Source organism: Varanus komodoensis, unplaced genomic scaffold (genome assembly GCF_004798865.1).
Source record: "Varanus komodoensis strain SLA01 unplaced genomic scaffold, ASM479886v1 scaffold27, whole genome shotgun sequence".
NCBI classification, from domain to species: domain Eukaryota; kingdom Metazoa; phylum Chordata; class Lepidosauria; order Squamata; family Varanidae; genus Varanus; species Varanus komodoensis.
The window spans coordinates 13,419,385-13,436,194 of NW_025335701.1; the positions used below are offsets into that span (position 1 = coordinate 13,419,385).

Here is a 16,810-nt window from a genome sequence, read left to right on the forward strand (position 1 = left end):
TGGAGTACAAAATGAAGCAGGGCACAGGCTGGTAGAATTTTGCCAAGAGAATACGATGGTCATAGCAAACACTCTTTTCCAACAACCCAAGAGACGACTCTACACATGGACATCACCAGACAGTCAACACAGCAATCAGATTGACTATGTGCTCTGCAGCCAAAGATGGAGAAGCTCTATACAGTCAGGAAAAACTAGACCAGGAGCTGACTGTGACTCAGATCATGACCTTTTGATTGCAAAATTTTGGCTTAAAAAAATGGAGGTAGTGACAGATTTTATTTTCCTAGGCTCCAAGATCACCACAGATGGGAACTGCAGCCAAGAAATTAAAAGATGCTTGCTCCTGGGGAGGAAAGCTATGGCAAATCTAGATAGCAGGGATAGCAGGCGAAGACCTTTTTATTCAAGCAGCATTTTAAATGTTAATATTATTGAATTTTTCTGGCCAGGGCGGCTTATTTTATATTGTATATTTGTAATTTATTTTAATGTATATATTTTAAAATGTTATTTAACTTATTTGTTGTAAGCTGCCCCGAGTCTTCGGCGAATGGGGTGGCATAAAAATGTTTTAATAAATAAATAAATAAATAAATAAATAAATAAATAAATGTCTCTGCTTTTTAGTATGCTGACAAGTGCGTGTAGTCAAGGCTATGGTTTTCCCAGTTGCGATGTATGGCTGTGAAAGTTGGACCATAAGGAAGGCTGAGCGCCGAAGAATTGAGGTCTTTCAGTTGTGGTCCTGGCGGAGACTCCTGTGAGTCCCTTGGGCAGCAAGGCGATCAAACCAGTCAGTCCTAGGGGAGATCAATCCTGACTGCTCTTCAGAAGGCCAGATACCGAAGATGAAACTCAAATACTTTGGCCACCTAATGAGAAGGAAGGACTCCCTGAAGAAGAGTCTAATGCTGGGAACAATAGATGGTAAAAAGAAGAAGGGGACAGCAGAGAATGAGGTGGTTAGATGGAGTCACTGAAGCAGTTGGTGTGAGCTTGAGTGGACTCTGGGGGATGGTGGAGGACAGGAAGGCCTGGAGGAATGTTGTCCATGGGGTTGTGATGGGTCGGACACAACTTCACACCTAACAACAACAACACATTTATTTAACTTCTATAGCCAAACAGCCAAAGCTTTCTGGTTGGTTTATGACAGTCCTTTAAAATACAATCTAAAATACACCACAGTATAAAAACATTGTAAAAATGTTATGAAATTCATGAAATTTAAAAGCACATTTCTAACACATATACAGTTCCAGTAACTCAAGATAAATCTTGTAACCTGATTAAACAACTAACAAAGCCCCAGTAAACTAATTGCATGCCCTGTGGCAAAGGACAGTCTTAACCTGGTGCTGAAAACATTACAAGGTTGGTACTAGGCAGGCCTCAATGGGGAGCTCATTTCATAACTGGGGAGCCTCCACTGAAAAGGCCCTTCTTGTTGCCACCAATCAAATCTCCCTTGGAGGTGGCAGGCAGAGGCAGGCCACAGAGCTTAATCATACTGTCTGGTGGTCAGGAGAGACATCCCATGGGGTATTGTGGTCACAAGCTGTGTTGGGCTTTATAAGTTAAAATTGGCACTTTGAATTGGGCTTGGAAGCATATAAGCAGCCAGTGTGAATGGGCCAGAATTGGTGTTATATGTTCAGACTACCTGATCCCTGTTATTAGTCTGGCTGCCACATTTTGCATGAGCTGCAGCTTCGGAACAGTCTTCAAGGGCAGACCCACACAGAATGCATTGCAGTAATTTAGTTTAGAGATTACCAGTGCATAGATTACTGATAGAAAGCTATCTCTGTTCAGATAGTGACATAGCTGGGCCACCAGCCACTGAAGCCACCTAGGCCTCAAGTGAGAAAGATGGCTGAAGGCGCACCTCCAAGCCATGAACCTGCTCCTTGAAGAGGAGTGCAACCCCATCTAGAACAAGTTGAATCCCTTCCATCTCATCAGAAGAATCACCATTTCTGGATTAAGTTTCCATTTGTTAGCCCTTATCCAGTTCATGTTTCAGCCAGGCACTGGTTAAAGCACATCCACAGTCTAACCTGCTGAAGATGAAAAAGGAGAGACAGAGATGTGTGTTATCACCATAGTGATGATAGTGCACTCTAAAGCATCAGATGACCTCATTCAGTGATTTCATGTAGATGTTGAATAGCATGGGGGACAAGACTGACTCCTGAGCAACCCATAATGGTGAATCCCAGGGGCAGAGCAATATCCCCATGCACTGCCTTTTAGAGCTTGTCATCCAAGTAGGAGTGGAATCATTGCAGACCATTGCCCCTCTCTCCCACAGTTGCTCCAGAAGGATATTATGGAGGATGATATCAAAAGCTGCCAAGAGGTCCAGGAGTACCAACAGGGTTGCATTCCCCCATCTTTCTCCCATTATGGGTCATCAGACAGGGTGACCAAAGCTGCTTCTGTGCCAAAACCGGGCCTGCAGTAACTTTGGCTGTTCAAATTCCCCAGAATCAGCAATCTGGGGAACCTCAACATCACAGCTGAGATAATCTCTGTCAGCTCAGATATGGAGACTGTTGGGCTGTGGAGTGGACAGTACACCAACAGAATCCCCATCATTGGGTACTGTTGCTTGCAGACATTGTGTGGGGAAAGAGGATTCAAACACCTTTTCCCATTCAATGCCCCTGGGAATGGTGGTGGTGTAGTAGGCATGCTTGTATATTTACAGCATTTTACACTGCTCCTTAGCTGAAAGGTTAATATTAATCTTTCAGTTCCTGTCCTTGAGCTTACAATCTAATAGACGCAACACAGATGGAAAAGGGATTGGGATTAAATATGATAAAATTTGCTAGTGGTTTGCCTATCAAATATTAAAAACACATTATAACACTTTAAAATTCAGCTTGCATAAACAAAGGTAAAAGAAAGAATAAAAAGGGACAGCAAATCAGAGCAGCATCAAGATGATAAAGCAGGGGGGAACATGTTTGAAAAGTACATTTTCAGAAGGTGTTTATAATATACTGTATTATCAGCACGCCAAACCATATGGGGGAGAACATTCCAGAGGACGGATGGCACTACTGAGTAGGCCTGCTTTCAAAATATTACATGGCAATGTTCTCTTGGATGCAAAATGGCTCCCTCTGAAGATCTTAGCTGTTGGCTAGCTGTATATGGCGATATTGGTCCACAGGGTCCTGAGTCCCTTAGGACTTTCCATTTTAATAACAAAACCTTGACCATGACTTGGCAGTTAATATGCAGCCTTTGCTTCCAATAGTGTTTCGCTTCACTTTTCAAAGCACACACAAACTGGACTGGGCCGAGCTGAGCTGTTGGTCATGCAGCTAAGGCTGAACAGGAATAATAAAATGTAAAAGAAGGGGGAAAGTTATTGTACCACCTTGTATATTACTGTAAGTATTAGAACCTCTCATCCAAACATCTGCCCTCCACACTTCAAGAAAGTTTTCCAGTCCCTAAATGTAGAGAAACCCAGAAACTTCTAATTTATTTTGAATGTTTTATTTAAACAAGAAACAGACAATGCCTATTTATTCAACCCTAAAATATTGCAGTTTTGGAGTTTTAATCAGATTGTAGGTATAAGGTCGCGATGGGTGGGACACGACTTCGTGACCAACAGCGACAACAGGTATAAGTTTCCATGGGTGACTAAGTGAGCTGAAAAGTGTAGACTCTTGGCCAACAAATATTTGGGGAATGTAGACAGCAGCCCTCATTTTGCTCCTAGGTCTTTCCATAAACGTCATTCCAGTAATAGAGTTGGGTTCAAAAAGTCATCTTGCTGTAGATAACATAGGGAAAAGGGCTGTCGACTTTACTGAACATGAGTATTTGTAGGAGAAATCAACATGACAGAAACCTGAGAAACTGAACTGTTTATGTGGTAATAGAAGAGAATATGGAGCTTATTTCATTTTTGATAAATATTTAAGTTTCAATAAATAAAACTGAAGCTATTCCTAGGTGGAGTTTTAAAGTCATCAGTGCACCACCCACAGTGGAATGATATTACTATCTCTTCTGGTTCATTGTATGACACTGACAGTTCCAAATCACTGCATGGACCTCTTCATAATATGAAGATGCTCACTTAGTGTTGCAATATAGAACTGCAGGAATTTCTCACGTGGTTTTTGTTCTAGGGACTTGATCAGTTTTCTTTATAGTTACCAGTGACCTCAGTTAGAATAAGACTGCTAAGTACAAAATCAGTTGTAGACCTTTGGATTCAATTAATGAGATAGTCTGTACTGTATCTCCCTTAATCTCTCATGTATCCTTTTATCTTTTAAATCATCCTTGGATAAAGCAGCTGATCTCTTAACAGTCTTTTCAGGAAACTGGGGTTTCTAGCAATAGTAGACAAGTTTTTAATTGTGTGCACTTGTTTTCACATTAAACTGTTGCAACATTCACAGAAGACTTTATTTCTCTCTGTAAATATGTCATGATTTTATAAAAACATCTGAAATGCCTTTTTCCTATGGTATGAAGCAGGTATATGGTTGTGCCTCTTCATTTAATGTTTTTGTTGTATCCTACAAGAAGCTGCTTAGTTTTAGTTTTATTTGAAATAATCACTCTTTGATTTCATAGAAACGTAGAAACAGAGCAAGTCAGAAGGGGCCTCCCAGGCCATCTAGTCTGACCCCCGATTCTAGCTGGCTCCGGTCTCGACATGCCTACCATGTTCATGTCTAGCCTATGCTTGAACACCCTCACCGATGGGGCCTCAACCACCTGCCATGGAAGCCCATTCCACACCCTCGGGGTCCTAACTGTCAGGAAGTACTTCCTGGCATCCAAATTGAATCGTGGTTCCTTGAGCTTGGCTCTGTTGGAGTGTATCCTACTTTCCTCTGCATGGAAGAGCAGGTCTCTACCTACCTCCGTGTGACACCCCCTCACATACCTGTATATCACCAACAGGTCCCCTTGGAGTCTCCTCTTTTCCAGGCTGAAAAGACCCAAAATTAATCATATTGTTAACTCAGTTCTTGAGAGGTGACAAGTTCCAGCATTCCAGTGCTTACCTAGCTTTAGTCTCCTTTGGATAGAGATCACTGGAGGCCTGTGGCATTGTTTAATATTTGCGCTCACTTACAAATACACAAGTTGCCTATAGGTGGAGGTACAACTTTAACAATCTAACTAAAGCTAAAGTTATTTTCTCCCACATCTGATCTATAGGGAATAAAAACCAGCAGTACCCCCTAAAAAGCATACACAGCCTAAATGTGTTTCTCTGACTTGCTTTGCACATCATGCTGAGCCATGGTGGATTGTTATCATGGATGGTTGCTGGGTGACACTTTTAATGTGGTTTTGTTGGGTGATTGTGGGTTGGTATTTGCAAATAAGTCTCCCTTAGAACCTCTGGTTTGTAGAAGACTTGTTTGTGGTAGTTTGTTGTGCTGTTCAAACCCAGCAGGGCACTTTTATTGAGGTTTGTTGGGAACAGGGAGCTGCTTGACAAGAGTGGAGAACTATTTGTGATCATTATGTTCTCACTAGTGCCACTCCCATTCTTCCTTATCTCTTCTCAGTGCTCTCTTTAGAGATATATCAAAAGGAGCCCAGAGAATAATGCATTGATATTTAGAAAAAGGTCCTATGTGAGTATGCCAGAGAGAATGTTTGCTACTAGGAATTTTACTGATTTGCCTTGATATTAGCATGTTGTTAGCATTTTGCCTCACTTGCCTGCCTTGAATTTGCATATGATTATCAGTCTCTGCTCTGTTTTGAAATTCAGGTGTTTGTAGTGGATCTCACTCAGTGTTCTATAAGTCTCATGTACGTTAAAAACAGAGACCAATATAGGGAAGAGACAAGCAGAAAATGGAAGTGATTAGTGAAAGTGGTGACCTGAAGGTGGTTGGTGTCTACAGGAGATAAGAAGATAATGCACTGGCATTATTACTTCAGTAGACTGGAAGCAGTCGTTCTTTTTTAAACTGTCTGCTTGCAAGAGAAGCACTGGAATGGTGGATTAAATTGATAAGTACATTGACACATCAATGTACATTTTTTGAAATAAAATAGTTTAGTAATCTGGCTGAGGACAGAGGTGAATTTTGTCTTACATGAATGAAAGAGTTTCAAAGGTGCTGAGGTAGGGGATGAGAAAATTAGGATTTCTGCCCTGATTATTTAAAATGGTGGGTGCTGCTGCATTGAGAAGCCATGTAAAAAAATTCACCTATAATGGTTTCATGTTCTATGTAAACCAGACTTGTGTCTCCTTTTTTGATTAATTTGGTTTGAGCAATATGCTAAGCCACTCAGGCATCAAAGTCACAGTGGCTATCATCCAAACCTGGCACTTCCCTTGTGAGATGACTTTTTTGTGGCTATGAGGCCACACCAACAAATCATAGCTTGTTAAAAGGTATCATAGCCACCCCAGCCTGTCATTATCATCAGAACCTTGACAACACAAAGAGAGGTGAAGCCTGCAGAGCTGGTTGATAAGAGAGGCAGAACGTCTGGCTGCTTAGATGACTTAGGGCAGCTGTCATTGCTTTTCGTACTGTTGCACTCCTCAGGCCTCACTCAGACCTCGAGTTGGTGACATTCAGGAACAGTACATTCTCCTGGGTCTTCCCTAGAGTACCCCCTAGATTCACAGCAGTGGTGGCTGGAATAATCCATGTCGTCCTTAATGTCCTTGGGAGGAGGCCCAGAAGAACCCATCACCTTTGATCATTGTGGGTGAGGAGAGAAAACCCAGTAGAATATGCCCTTTGCCTTTCTGCTTGGCTTTTTCAAGAAGAGGCTAAGCTAAGCAGAATGCATCTTGTCCCTGTTGCTGCTGATCACCGCAGAGAGGAATTGCCAAGGAATTTTCCAGGATCTGTCGTTTTCCCCGTAATAAGCTTCCAAAACAACAGACAGTTTCCAAAATAGCTCTTTATTGCCAATTCACAAGCTACAGTCACTGGAATACTAGTCTTTAATCATAAACAGGGTGATAGCTTCAACCCAAACTAGAAACTACTTCCAAAAACACTCCTCAGACGCCTCTGGAGGAGGGCTAACCTTCTAGAACTGGGAATTGGGGACCAGACAGGTCAAGGGCTTATCGACTTACTTTCCTTTGTTCCCCTTCCTTGTCCAAAACCTTTCAGTTCCCATGGTCTGTCTGAGCACCATGGCCTTGAGACAACTGCTTCCTCCTCTGCCCTCTCATTTCCCACACTCTTCACTTCTCAGCTGTCAGCATCCTCATGTGAAGAATCAGTGCAACCCTGACTTTGGAAAGCATGCCAAGAATAACTGCCTCATCCATTCCCAATAGGTTCAGCAGCAGAGAGCTTCTGACAGCTGCCCCCCCCCCCAAGACCTACTTGGGGACTTTGGGGCACCCTCATTATTCTTTTTTTATCTTGGTGTTCCCATGGTGTCTTCTGAGATACTGATAAGGGGACTGAGGGAGAAAGGTCCGCCTGGCGCCATCATTATATGGTTTTTGGCACCAGGTTAAGATCTTTTTATTTAATCAATATTTTAATATGTTTTAATATGGAATTTTATTGTTGTATTTTATTAACTTGCAGCCAGAGTGGGTTGTCAATTTATGCTGTAAGCTGTCCAGAAACACAAGTAATTGAACAGCATAAAAATTTTATAAATAAATAAGAGGGGGAGAGGAGGTATCTCAGGGCCCCACTGTTTCGGACTATTTCTTGGAAATGGGAGGAGGGGGCATAATTTTAAGCCCAGGGTGGCTTATTTCCAAGAAGTGGTTCATATGCCACTCTGTGGTTACTTAAAAATCACCCCCAACTAGCCTTGAGCCTTGTAATTGGGTTTAGAAAATCGCCCATCAAGTTATAAGGCTAGAGAGCCCTATGATCAGAGTGCCCCCTCCCCCCCCCAAATAAGGAGCTCTGGCACTTTGTGGGGCTGTCATTAGCTTCTCCCACAGTCCCGCTGATGCTGAGGGAAACCACTGAGGTGCACTGCATTCTGCCTGCTCAAGGGCATTCAGGTGCTAAGAACCAGCCACTTGACTGTATTTCCTCTCAAGGGAGTGAGGCTAAGCAGCTGGATCCCACCCACTGTTGCCTGTACTAAGAACAAGCCATCCTCCTTGCTTAGACAAGCGGAATGGATCAGTAACCTATTTCTGTCCCATGTGACTCCTTCTCGAAACCCAGCTGAATATGCTGCCCCCTGCCCACAGGTCCCTAAACTCAATTGGTGAAGCACCCATGGGTACCATACCAGTTAAAGCCCGGAGAGACAAGCCAGTGTCTGCTACATGCACCATCTCAAGTCCTGAGTTGGGCTTTGGAGGGCATTGTGAGATCAGTGCTGCCACCTGACTTGTGCATCTTCTGCTTCCCAAGTGGGACTTGTGAGACCTACCTGCTCTCTCCCTTTTTTTGCTTTCCTGATATTCTAGAAAGGAGAGCTCTTAAGGCCATTCCCTTTTCTTAGCCCCTTTTTGGAGCTGTTACTTTGGTTTCATAATTGCTCTCAGAAAACCTTGTGGAGAAAAGTTTTTGAGAGCAGGGGAAGGTTTTAGGAGAGTGGGTTAGAAATGAGTATAGTACAACTTCCCCTTCTGCTGAAACCTCTCTGCAAGCAACTCCAAGTGACCCTGCAAAGCTGTGGTTCCAGGCTGGCTGGAGCCTTGAATAAAAACAATCCTGTTAGGGTTTGGGGTCATTACAAGATTAATTGTTTATATCCAGTTTGCATGTTATTGCCACTATTTAGAGAACTTCAACAGTCAGTAATGTTACCACAGGTATGAACTGCTGCTTTTACTTCTGGAGAAGCTATCCTTACCAGGCAGGTCAGATGAACTTGTTTTAGAATGAAGGCACGGTGGGTGGGTGGGGGGGGGCATGATATGACTGCCAAAAGTTAGTTTTTTTAAGGACCAGAACTGGTGGCATTCCACTCTGAGATTTTTATTTTCCTCTCAAATAAGGTAGAAAGAAATGTTTGATCATTTTGACAAACACAAAATAGAAATAGCACTGAAAATGTAAAAGGTAGTACTCATAATGTTAGGCGGGGGAAAATATCACAGCTGACCACATTGCATCATTTAATCCTGAAGCTGCCGTGACTTTCTCTACTAGTTTACAGTTTGCTAAAACAGATAAAAGGAAAACAACCTTGTCATTCTCCCCTGCACTTTTTCCAACTTTTTGCAAAGTTACATAATTTACTTTTCCTCTTAACCATTAATGAAATCTGTGACCACCCCCTAGCTTCTTGCTTGCTCACATGCTTACTGAAGTGTAGTACAAAAATAGGCATGCCTCAGGGGGCTGGGCAGGCTGGTTGTGACGTTCTTGAACTGTAAACTTTGAGTGGGTACTGAGTTTAGAGCTCCTCCTAGGTCTGATCGGCAACGCTTGCAGCTGAAGATTATGTGAGCCAATCATATGATCATCTTTCTATTGCAACATCAATTCTTCGTATGCACAATAGCGCTAGATTGATGTGTGTCTCTAAATACATGGCTACCATGTCGTCTGATCCAGGTAAATGGTTTCATGCTGCTGCTTTTGTTTACTTGACTTAGCAAAGTTCTCCCGATCCAGCTTTCCTTTGTATGCATATGCTTTTCATACTTCTGAGCATACCCGAATTAATGACAGTATAACCTTCAAAAATGTTTTGTAATGCTTCTGGAATGCTGTACCTCACCCCTTTGTTTCATCTAGTTTAGCAAGCAAAATGTCTGGTCAATACATTATGCAAAATGACTGCATATTGCTTTTAAATTTCTTCTGTTACTTTAAATTGTGTGGAAGTTTTCTTGATTTGGCTGTTATGCTGAGTGATCTCTCTTTCCCGTTTCCTTCTTGAGCTGACAGCCTGGGATTCTCTGGTTTACAATTGAATCACTCCTATTTTTGCTTCTTATAAATCATTTGTGACAGTATGTGAGATACCATTTCCATCTCTTTTCTGTGAAAGGGAATCTTTTGGAATGTATTGCCGAGAAGCAGTTTTTCTTGAAAAAGCTTACACATGCAGTGCAGCAACAGTATTTGCTGTGTTGCAGTATCTATAAATATGTGCAGTATGTGAATATCTACATAGAAAAGTATGCTTGGATTGAATATGGGCTGAAACATCATTAATTTGTTATAGCTGGCAGTTAAGATTTTTTGAAACGATCCCTCACCTTCCATAAGGAGTCACAGATATCACTCTGTAGGATTAGCATCTTAAGTGCTCTATTTCTATATGCAGTCATATCTAAGTGGAAAAAAGTCAATGGAAACCTAATTTGCTTATAAATTAGGTTATATAAATGTTCAGTAACCTGAAAAAGAGGCTTACATATCTGTTCTTTTATGTTCCTTTCTGCGTGCATGCATACAACGTGCAGACATTATGTGCATAAATTAATGGTGGAGGAGTTTATGGACCTTTGGCCCATGCAGATTAGCTAAGAAAAAGTTAATATGGTTTGCAACATGTTAATATGGTACAACACCACTTCTGCTGAATCTTGAGAAAATACTGTATCTGGAACTAATATGTAGCATGTCTCTTCCTCCTCTGTTATCTATCCAAATCACTAATTTCCCTTCAGGATCATCAAATCTTATCACATATAATATCTTTTATTTTACTGCCACATTTGTTTCTGCATGAATCACTGATCTGGCCATGCTGCCTTTAGGAGGCAGGTAATTCTACTGTATCCCTGCATCAGGAATAATTGATCCAATTCAGAGGGCTTGCAGATATTGGCTGGTTATGCTAGCCATTTCAAAATCTAGTATATTTGTTCACTTTTTCATCTTGTTGAAAATTTGTTGCTTAAAGTTACTAGGATTTAAAAAATGAGGTTGTAATTTACAGAACTCCTCAACTGCTGACAATCTGTTGAAGTTAAAAATTAAACAAAGCAAACCTCTTCTGGACAACACTTGTTGATATGCACACCAAGCAGTTTGATCTAGAATACACAATTTTGCAGAAATGGTAGGAAACTGAGTCGTCATACAACCAGGCAATTTTTAGTATCCCTACTGTTGTGACTATTTTTTAGTTGCACTTCACTATTTGGGAGGATCTCAGTTTAGAACTAATACAATCTGTATGCATCTGATTATTCTTTTCTGGCCTGTTCCTGTTTCCATGATAAGGAAAGAGAAAGAGCTTCTTATAATTGGCCAGGAAATTCACTCCCTGCGTTATAATCCCAAGTAACAGTATGAGAATGTGTTCATATCCCAGAAGAAAGCCCACTTGTGCAAATAATTATGAGCCAGTGAATAACTCCCCCCCACACACCTCCCTTAAGTTGCCCCATGATGTTGAACCAGATCTGACTTGAACATCATTAATTAAAATCAAACCTGTCTTTGTGTCTTGAACCAAGGGGCATTATCATTCATTGTTGTGGTCTCTGTGCATATATAAAACTTGTATGCCATCTCGCATGTGAGGCATCTCGGGATGGCTCACAATCAATACAGTAAAACAATCAAAATCAAATGCATTAAAACAATCCAAGCAATAAAAATATATATCCAATAAAACGTGACTTGCATGGCAGGGGTGTCTTGAGCTACTATAATTCTGACTGCTATCCTGATGGATTTAACAGACATAGAGCAGGACTTTCTCCTGGCTTGAACTAGACCCATGAGGCCATTCACAAAGAATCCCAGTCAAGTAAAAAATGAGAAATATCTTGCTTCACAAGGACTTCACATACTTCCTGTGAACACAGTAAATTAATTGTTTTTCTTCTATAGGCAGGAAAAATGTGGTATAAAATACACAATGCTGTATAGGGGGATTGTCACAGACATGTGACAGAGCAAAGCAAGAGTTCTATTTACCTGCATCATATCTGGACCATGTTTTTATGATTAGCTAAATAGCTTTAGCACTAAATTCCAATTTGTGATCTCTCCTGTTGAAAAACAGCAAAGAATAATTCTGAAACTGATGTGAGGTTCTAGCACCCCTTCTTTAGAAGAATCAGGTTCAGGCTTTTAAAATCTTTTTGAATGTTTACATAGAATTGCAATATACTATAAACATCATTTCTAGTCTTCCTGGCAAGATACTGCACATAAGCAAGTAATTCATAAAGTAATACTTGCCTAGTTCTAAAAAGTAATTAGAAATGAAAGCAAATGATCTTTATTGGCAGGGAAATTTACTGGAACCACTGAGTTATTATTTTTAGAAACAGGATACCACAGAAAGATGCTGAAGCTCACAAAACACCGGAAGGTTAAAAGACTGACCAACTTACCAGTCACTTTTATTAACTTAAATGTATTCTGATATTTTTAAAGGATGATGGTGATGTCTGCTATACTAAATACTATTACTATGCTTTATATACCATCTCAAACATGTTCCCACAGCAGTGTAATTTTATTCTTTAGATAAGAAGAAATGTTTTACAGCAAAGCTGTTTTACTGTATTTAAACAGCACTTTCATGACACTCCACTAGTCAGAAAGACTTCCCCAAATCTAATGCAAGCTAAAGCAAATACATTACCACAAAACACATTATTAAAAAACAGAAGGAAATGACATTAGGGCAACCTAAAGAACCCAACTCTGGAACCAATGACACCTGACAACTACTGCCCAATCTCAAATACCCCTTTTTATGGAAGGTAGGTAGAAGGTTGTAAATGGAGCAACTGCAGACACTCTTGGATTATCTGAATTATCTGCAGACACTGATTATCTAGGCCCTTCTAGAATGAGTTTCAATTTGCTTATGGTACTGAATCAACCTTGGTTGTCCTGATGGATGACCTTTATCAGGAAAGGGATAGAAGGAGTATAAGCCTACTAATCCTGGTCACTTTTTCATCAGTTTTTGATAGAACCAGCTGCAGTATTCTGGGTTAACTGTGTAGGCTAGGCTTTGGAGGCTCCGTTCTTACCTATGATGTTAATTTCAAAGAATAACATTTGGTAACTATTTCTCAACCCCTTGTCCTGTTGAACTGTGGGGCTCCATAGAGAACCGTCTTGTCTCCAACATTGTTTAATATCTGTATAAATCCACTGGAAACTGTCATTAGGGGATTCGGAGCCAAAAGTCACTAGTATGTGATGACATACAGCTCTTTCTCTATTTGGCATAGGGATCAGATGAGGCTGTGCAAGTCCTAGAACAGTGCCTAGACAAAGTGATGGGCTGGGTGAGGGTAAGTAAACTGAAGCTGAATCCTGGCAGGACAGAAGTTCTGTGGTTAAGCAGTTACCAAATCTGAGGAGCTCTTTACCTGTTCTGGATGGGGTCGTAAACACTTCTTTTGAACGATCACGTTTTAGTCTTGGGCAACACCTAGATCTTACGATTGTTGTTAGAGGCCCACATAATCATGGTGGTTCAGAGTCTCCTTTACTACTTCAGCTGGTTCACTAGTTGCAGCTTCTCCTAGGCAGGGACAGTTTAGTCACAGCGATACAGGCTCTAAAAACTCAAGATCAGATTACTGCAATGCATTTTGTGGGACTGTCCTGAAGGCTAGTTCAGAAGCTGGAGATAGCTCAGAATTTAGCAGCTTGGCTGTCATCAGGAGCTGCCCTCTTCCATATGCAGTTCCTTTGCTGAGGAAATTGGAGTGGCTGCTTATTCACTTACAGGGCCAGGCTTAAGCTTTGGTACTAATGCATAAAGCCACCAACAATTTGGGACTATTTGAGAGAATGCCTTCACTCTTATCAACCTGCCTAGTTACTGAGCTCATCATCTTTGTGGTGCTACCTGGAACGCACTGGAGAAAAGTCCTCAGAATCATGACTCACTTTCAGTGGAATGTCCTGTCCCTGGAGGTCAGACAGGCATCAACACTGTATTGCTTTCAATGCCTTTTGAAAACATCTTTATTTCAAAAATAAATGACACATTCAAGAAAACATTAATTTAAAGAAGGCTTCTTTGATTGACCAGTCATGGTTTTGATGCTCTTTTTATCTTTTATTGTTTACCACTCCATAATTTGTTTGGATGTGGAACAACATATAAATGTTGTAAATAAATAAACTTAAAATACTGTTCCTCAAAATGGGGAAATGATGTCTGTAACTGGAAATAAAAATGTAATGTTAATAATTTTTTACCTGAAAATACTTTGTGCAGGTAACAACCACCATACTTACTGGACCCTGAGACAATTAGTTACAGCTTGTGCTAGGTTACAGTATTTATGGACACTACATTCTCTTCACCAGGAAAGGGCAGTGGGATATTAAAATAATGTTGATCTCAAGTGTGCTACGAAAACTGGAGGATAATTTTACAAAGAATATAAAGTTATTTCTTCAATGACTATTAAAAGATATAAAAACCAGCGGAAACATGTTGGAATAGGTGAAAAAGTCCAGAAGCAGATGTGTATAATTCGAAAATAGCCTGTGATAATCAGCTACCTTATTTTAAAAAATTTGTAGAAAATGGGGGTCAAGATGGAGCATGTAACATTTAAAACATGCATGTTGAAAATAATTCTTGTCAGTTAATATCCCTCAATAATTTTTCCAGATTTACACAAAAAATCAAACAAAAGTGGTGTGTGTTTGGAGTCCTCTCAAAACTGATAAATTTCAGTCACAGATCTTCCTATCTATTTCCTCTAATTCCATGTAATTTCCATGATAACCTTCAAATACCAGCTGCCTTAAAAAATCGCCAGGGTTGAATTGAGAGGTCTGGAAGTTTTGATTTGAATCAGGAAAAGAGACAAAGTCTGAATTGTAGTTGGATTGCATGAAGACTTTACAATGAAGTTGTGAACCAGTTTCTTTTTGCTTTAGGGGAACTGAGGCAGCTTTAAAATGTAGCACTTTATGTCTGGGTATTTGACTTCTCTCTACCTCATCCATTCCACATGTGCACACTTTGCACATGTTGTATGGTTAAGCATCAGTATCACAGGGTTCCAGTACTGTTCACAAAGAAGCTAAATTTATAGTAGTAGCTAGCCCTAAATATTTCTATTGTTTGAAGAAGTGTGGAACCACAAAACTATATTGCTGCAGTTGAGAGGCTAAAATCCTTTGTATGTATTAAATGCTTATCTCTAACAAAGGCTGTGCAAAAGTAAGGGTGGTTGGTGGAAAGCAACTAGACCATTCTCTCCTTGCCACCACTTCTCCACACCACCTGCATTCAACAAGACTTGAAAGCTGTAGATGAAAAGAAGCTGTTATAAGTGAGTGTGGATAACCTAGGTTCCATAAGGGACTGGAACAGTGGTACAGTTTACTAAAAATGGAGAGCATATGTCTGCTCCATTGTACTCAAAGCCTTGGATGAATTTTGTCCACCGTGCTATAAATAGGGTCCTTTCTGTGGCAATGGGCACAGATGTATTTCAGCCACTTTTACAAAAACTAGCATTTCCATTAAATATGTCTTGTAGAAACTAAATGGCACCCAAGATATTTGTTCTTTTATCTACTGGCAGTTTTTTTTCCTGGAGATCTTCAAGTTTTCTTTATAATCCCAAAACCATTCTAGCCCTGAACCCCAATTAAGAGCCATTTCATAGCAACAAGCACTGTAAAGCATGCACACTGCAGGGAATTATATCCAGTCCTGTCTTCATGTTGAGAGTGCTTGTCTGATAGTTGGGCAAGTTCAGACACTTGCTTAAAGGATGATTATTACTATCATTTTAGCTCTTCACTTTGTAAATATTTGTCGCACTCTTACAATTCAGTGTAGGAAGCCGCTGGCAATGTAGCAATCTAGAAGCTTCTACCGGAGGATCCATACATGTCGTTTAAATGTTTTTGTGTTAACAGTTTCTCCAAGAGACACCTACTGAATTGCAAAAATGCAATTTGTATGCTAGGACATTTATGGCACACTGTGTTAGTTTGGCAAGTATTGCTTGGAGTGATGTATTTCATATTACTGCAAAATATTCATACAAACTAGTTAATGAAGGAGGCTGTGCATTAATGCAGAAGATACACATTACAGTTGAGACTAAAATTGAGCTATCAGTCTTGAAGATTTATTAATGATTAAGTCCTTCAGTGGCTATATTAGTGCTGGGTTTCCATCCCCATTATGTTTCAAGCAATGTATCAATTGGCCTTTGGCATATTTCTCTAACATATGGAGGGGTATAGTTTTAATTGTGTTTAGTTCATACATTTAAAATAACATGTCTAACCCATTAAATTTTATCAGCAACTCTCTGCTAACCTAAGTTGCTGTTTATAGCCCATGCTATCCACATTTTCTTAGGCTGCTGTTAGGAAACTGGGTCTACATAGTGGAACTGGTCTCTTGTGTCTATAGATAGCCAAATTCTGCAGGTGTTTTCTCATTGCATCATGTAACCATGTCCCCCCCTATTTTCACAGCTGTATTGGGTTGTAGTTTTTCTAATAACTGAGAGCTGTTAGGAACACTTTTTATTTCAAAAACTGAAGTTCCCCTCCTTAATATTGCTCATTCAGCCAAAGACATTACCTTCACTCAACTTACGCCAATGGGCTTTTGTTTTATTTTGGTATTGCATTTAAAACTATTATTTATTTATATTATCATTTCATTTCATTTCACTTCTGTGCTGCCCCATAACCTAAGGGCTGGTTAGAGGGAGAAAATCGGTAGTGTTTTGCTTAAATAAGTAACATCTGAATGGAGTCTCTTTCTGGTATATACATAAATAGGTAAACATGGAAGGGGTAGCTGGTGCTGAGATTGTATTCTATTTCCTCTTGAAGTTGCATCATAGTAACATTGATAGTGGTAGTTAAAGAAGGGGGTAGGTTCTAATTGTAACTTTTGAAAACTTACTATT

General features: G+C 40.2%; 1 protein-coding gene across 6 annotated transcripts in view; it reads left to right on the top strand.

Moving 5' to 3' along the window:
* Nucleotides 1-16,810, top strand: part of FGD4 (FYVE, RhoGEF and PH domain containing 4) — a 110,986-nt gene that overhangs the window by 49,553 nt on the left and 44,623 nt on the right. For 2 of the 6 annotated variants that reach the window (XM_044433960.1, XM_044433963.1), the window contains exon 3: nt 9,383-9,527. The exons of the other annotated variants lie outside the window; for them this stretch is intronic. In XM_044433960.1, coding sequence (XP_044289895.1) covers nt 9,464-9,527 — 64 coding nt within the window. In that variant the 5' untranslated portion in view covers nt 9,383-9,463. The remainder of the gene's footprint in view (nt 1-9,382; nt 9,528-16,810) is intronic. 6 annotated transcript variants of the gene reach the window in all.